Here is a 3,337-nt window from a genome sequence, read left to right on the forward strand (position 1 = left end):
AAACTCGTACGAGTACGAAAGTTAACTCACAAATTTGACAATTTTTTAATAATAAATGCAATTAAAATCTCAAAACAATTTTAATGTACCACCTCATTTTCAGACCCACTTTAAGAATTTAGTCCCTATTATTCATTTTTTTTTCTCCCCTTCTTATTTCCATTTTGGTTTCTCTTGATTTGAAAACTATTCTTCGTATTAATTAATTAATAATTATTAAGAATTAAAATATTTCTTAATTAAATGAAGCATTGACCGAAATCGTACGGCGGAGAGTTGCGAACAAGATCTAAGATGAACGGGGTTGCATCCTCATACCTAACCTGCTAACCATTCAAAACCAGAAGCAACAGAAACATCCAGAATCTATATACAAGTCTCGTTCAATTGTTTGTCATTCGCATTTCACAACTTTATAACCGAGTGGCTTTGTGGGGGAGGTAGGTGAGCACAAAAGAGTGATGGCGGCATCTGCGAGATTCACGGCGGCAATGGTAGTGCTAGCTCTAGGAACTTCTCTCTTCCATTGCACCGAAGCTTCAGCTCCTTCTGTGGGTGAGTTCGTCCACACCACCATCAATTCTCACACTGTCGTTATCTTCTCCAAGTCCTATTGCCCGTACGTCACGCTCTCTTTCCTTTTATTTTTCGTTCTCAATGAGATCCACCTTCATTGTTGAATTATTAAGTCCTGTTATCTGGTTGCATTGGATCTGCAACAAACGGAAATCAATTTTCTTTCCTTTTTTTTTTTCCTGAAATGGATTTGTAGTAATTGGAAAGGGTTTGTATCTGAGAGTTTTAAAGACCATGTGTGTGTTCTGTGAAAAATGAACAGCTGGCACATTATTTCTGAAAGATTGCTCTATGTTATTGACTTATTGTATGAGTAATTGAGTATTAATATGAGTATGCTCTGTCTCTGCTCTGATATTTTGGATCAAATTGGAATCTGATTTTGTGTTTTATATTTCGGGCATTGCTTGACTATATTCTTGGATTACACTTTACAGACCCTGATAAATAAATAACCACCAATGGAGATTACTGGTGTGTTTGCAAGTTGAGATCTTTCAAGGGAAAGGAGGGAAGGGGATTGGTGCAACCGCTTGAATAGGAAAATGGTTTCCACTTTACTTATCAAGTCATTCCCTTCTGTTCGAAGATCTCAACTTGCAAATGCATCCTAACTGTCACCAACAATGATTAACTAGCTAATATAGTATAGAGGCTAAAGCTTTGGTGACTACATGCCTGAATAAACCTTGTCCCTCACTAATAATAGCTTCTCATAAAACACTCCCATCATTAGAATTCCAGAAATTTGGGCTTGGAGGATCCAATCTGGATTGAGAACTTTGAGAGAGCTTCCTAAGGAGCTCTTATACCATGTATAGGTAGTAGTAGAACCCAAGAGTGAGGAGAGCAATCACAAGCCCGTAAGAGAGAACAGAATTAGAGAACTGGAGAAGGGTACACGAAATGGCAAAGATGAAATTACTCTATGTTGTCTGAAGAGGATACGAAAGGTTTATAGACACAGGGATCAAGACCGATAAACTATTTAGTGACAATACTAACAGAATAACACAAACCAACATTGATTAACTAACTATTAAAGCTTCTAACTAAGTTTAGAATCTGGTAAGACGTGTATTTCTTATGTTGTTTATGTTTGTTTTTCCCTTACCCATAAGCTTGGTGGATTGGAGTAGAATGACTCATAACTTTGCATTGTTGAAAGACGTATTGTTCTAGTTACCTGATCACAGGAGAAAAACAAAATTGGATGCATCCCGAATTTGTTTTTGAAATAGTTTTTTAAACCCTTTTTTAAGATATTTTTTTTTTGGTTATAAAAAGCAATTTTCATTTAGATAGAAAATATAAGTACTTTTTCTAGTAAACAATTCATTAAAATCTTCTTAATTTTTTTTTTTAAACAGCAACATGTTAGCTTGAAAAAAAGAACTTTTTTTCATGTCTTTTAATCTTTTCTTCCCAAAAGTTCTATCCGGACACCCTTACTATTTTGTAAAAGTACTTTTTTGAAAAAAAATAAAAACGAAAAGGTACATTTTTCCTCCAAAAAAGCCTATCACCAAACGGGCACTATCTTATGGAATATTCATTATCCAGCATTTCCCAATTTCTTTATGGTAAATAGGTACTGCAGAAGAGCAAAGTCTGTTTTTAAAGAGTTGAACCAGGACGCACATGTTGTTGAGCTTGATGAGAGAGGTATACTAGAAACTGCTGCTTGCATTTTATTTCTTTAATATATCTATATATATTTCCTAGAAACAGTTCCAGCTAATTTACATTGTGTAACTTAATTTGTGGAAAAACAAGTTTCCAATAGCATCTCGTTTCTGAGACAGTAAGTTTTAGAGTGGGAATAACTGAACACAGCAATATAGTAAGTCGAAAAGATAGTTTGGTTCGGATAGTGTTGATGATAAAAAGAGAAGGGTTTAAAACTTTAAATCGAAACAGTTTCCTGATAGCATTAGTATGAACTATGATGTATAAATATACCATTCCTGTTACTCAAGGCAGAGAGAACTCTTGCAGATGATGGCTCAAAGATTCAGGATATCTTGAATAATATCGTTGGAAGGCGAACTGTCCCACAAGTTTTCATCAACGGAAAGCACCTTGGCGGCTCAGATGGTATGTCTACGTCTCTGCTTAGTTAAAAAAAAAATTCCTATGATATAAATAAGAGTAAACCACCAACCTTCTCCCCAACAAAAAGACAGAGAAAGTTATCCCTCGAAATTTGAAAATGACAAATAAGTCCCTGCCTTACAAATTGAGCTGATTAATATGTCCCCTTTTATATTAATTGATGAAGTAATACCCCAAATCAAAATAGAAATTTGTTAGGAACTAAAGTGTTTGACAAAAACTATTGGATATTGATTTTGGGTATTACTCTAAATAATGAGGAATGAATTTGGCCAATGAAGGATAATTTTTTCAGAGTAATACTCCTAATCATTTCGTAAAATTTTTAATACGACTTTAGTTTTCAACAAATTTAAGCACTAAATCGGTTCCCAATCCTTTAGTTTGTTAGAAAAATCAATTCCCTCATTAGATTGTATAAAGGGACTTGAAAAAATGCTCAGAACTGATTTGTCTAACTCTTTATCAAACTTTGAGTGATGACTGATTTGTCCAACAAAATAAAAAGTAAAGTTAGGAACTGATTTGGCACTTAAAATTTGTTTAGGATTAAAGTATTTGACCAAGTTTCTTAAAGACTGATTTGGGGTATTGTTCATTTTTTCACTTTCAAACGCTGAGGAACTAGTTTATCTTCCGCTTGCTT

The 3,337-nt window shown here is 34.3% G+C and overlaps 1 protein-coding gene across 1 annotated transcript; it reads left to right on the forward strand.

Annotated features, from left to right (window-relative positions):
* Positions 1-258: 258 nt before the first annotated feature.
* On the forward strand, positions 259-2,673 carry LOC107478808 (glutaredoxin-C4; the record flags this gene model as incomplete). Its single annotated transcript, XM_016098945.2, is given in 3 exon segments — positions 259-619; positions 2,168-2,241; positions 2,575-2,673. Coding segments are annotated over 3 exon segments (331 nt in total), but the record flags the coding sequence as incomplete, so codon positions are not given.
* Positions 2,674-3,337: the final 664 nt, after the last annotated feature.

Source organism: Arachis duranensis, chromosome 3, assembly GCF_000817695.3.
Source record: "Arachis duranensis cultivar V14167 chromosome 3, aradu.V14167.gnm2.J7QH, whole genome shotgun sequence".
Classification (NCBI taxonomy): domain Eukaryota; kingdom Viridiplantae; phylum Streptophyta; class Magnoliopsida; order Fabales; family Fabaceae; genus Arachis; species Arachis duranensis.